The 1,321-nt window shown below is 41.4% G+C and overlaps 1 protein-coding gene across 1 annotated transcript; it reads right to left on the bottom strand.

The window, feature by feature from the left end:
- Window positions 1–376: 376 nt before the first annotated feature.
- On the bottom strand, window positions 377–1,315 carry LOC107736397 (cytoskeleton-associated protein 5-like). Its single transcript, XM_016547822.1, has 3 exons — window positions 1,297–1,315; window positions 883–1,070; window positions 377–746 (listed from the first exon to the last, which is right to left on the bottom strand). The coding sequence occupies exons 1-3, from the start codon at window positions 1,303–1,305 to the stop codon at window positions 632–634; spliced, it is 312 nt and encodes a 103-aa protein (XP_016403308.1). The 5' UTR covers window positions 1,306–1,315; the 3' UTR covers window positions 377–631.
- Between the last annotated feature and the right edge of the window lie 6 nt (window positions 1,316–1,321).

Below are 1,321 nucleotides of genomic sequence, written 5' to 3'. Positions count from 1 at the left end.
CTTGGACACAGAAATAATTAGCTCTGCCATTAAAAGGGGAAGAATATGGAGATATTCTTCCACAAAAAGTTTGAAAACAAGACAATCAGCTAATAAAATGGTATATGAATTGTTTAACTATTCAGGCCACTGCCATTTTGTTTAGTTTTTTTACGTCACAGCAGTCTACTGTGAGCATTCATAAAGTTCAGTGTTTCCAAATTGCAATTATGAGTTCAACAACAACGTTAATGGAGTTTACCAGTCCGAAAAAAATGCAATTAACATAACTGACATTACGTGAACACATTATTGCCCATGACTCAGTGCATGCGGTTCAAAATAAAACGTGTTCATGTTAAAATATATTCTCTACCTTTAAAATGACCTTTCCGGGTGTGTGGGTGGAATTAAGTGCATTCAATTTCTTTTGATGATTCAAATTCAGAAACACCAAAAACAAGCCCCACCAAAATATTTCCTGCTAAATTGACAATATGACTTCTGGGTGTGTAATACGTAACAGCAAAGTTAATAATTTTATCCATCACGATTTAATTGAATTGTGGAAAGTAGCTTAAGTCCTACAGGCTCATTAATACAAAACAAAAAGAGTCAAGAGTTCTGCTTGCAATATGACGTAGTTCAAATGTCAACATGCATATACACCCACAAAGTGCACCAGTCGTACCTTCATGACAAGTTCAGAGAACATGGGGGAGCCAGCAGTACTGATAAGACTGTCCTGCAGCAGCACCAGCAAAGCACTGGAAAGAAAACAACCTTTAACCTACAACCATTGATTACAGTCAGTCTGCAGTGTCAGCCAAATGTACACAGAACAGTACACAAAACAAAGTTTCCTGTAGAGGACTTGCAGCCCAGCGGAGCCACACTGCTAACCTCAGGATGTTGGACTGGTCAGACTTCTCTAGCACTCGAACCACGAGCAGGTTGACGGAGCGAATGAGCTGCTGTCCATCCTCGATGTCCTCCACTCTGGAGTCCAACATCAGCGTGATCAGACCGTGCATCAGGTCCTTCAGGACACCCATGGAGGCCTCCCGCGCCAGACTCTCCATCGAGAACAGCTGGAATCGGACACACAGTGACTCAGCACGCCAAAGAACGATGACTTTTGTTTGCTCTGCAGACACACTGCGCATTTTAACGCATAAACGATTTTCTGCAAACAAAAGCTGTTTGTCTCTGGCAATACAATACTAGATGTGTTCAGAAATTAGGCCTTAACTTCCTGGAATCCTCCATGCTGAAACAAAAGCTCTCTTCCCAAACTAAAAGTAAAGCAGCACTCACAGAAAGCATGTTTCCTATGATGCAG

The sequence above is a fragment of the Sinocyclocheilus rhinocerous genome, unplaced genomic scaffold (genome assembly GCF_001515625.1).
Source record: "Sinocyclocheilus rhinocerous isolate Xijiao unplaced genomic scaffold, SAMN03320098_v1.1 C36676608, whole genome shotgun sequence".
Taxonomy (NCBI): domain Eukaryota; kingdom Metazoa; phylum Chordata; class Actinopteri; order Cypriniformes; family Cyprinidae; genus Sinocyclocheilus; species Sinocyclocheilus rhinocerous.
Note: the sequence above shows the minus strand (reverse complement) of the source record. Positions and strands in the feature narration are given on the sequence as shown.

Bases quoted from the DNA above. Each gene is read 5' to 3' on its own strand.
- LOC107736397 (XM_016547822.1), bottom strand. The intron at 747-882 runs GTTAGCAGTGTG...TTTTCTTTCCAG, and splicing joins GACCAGTCCAACATCCTGAG to TGCTTTGCTGGTGCTGCTGC.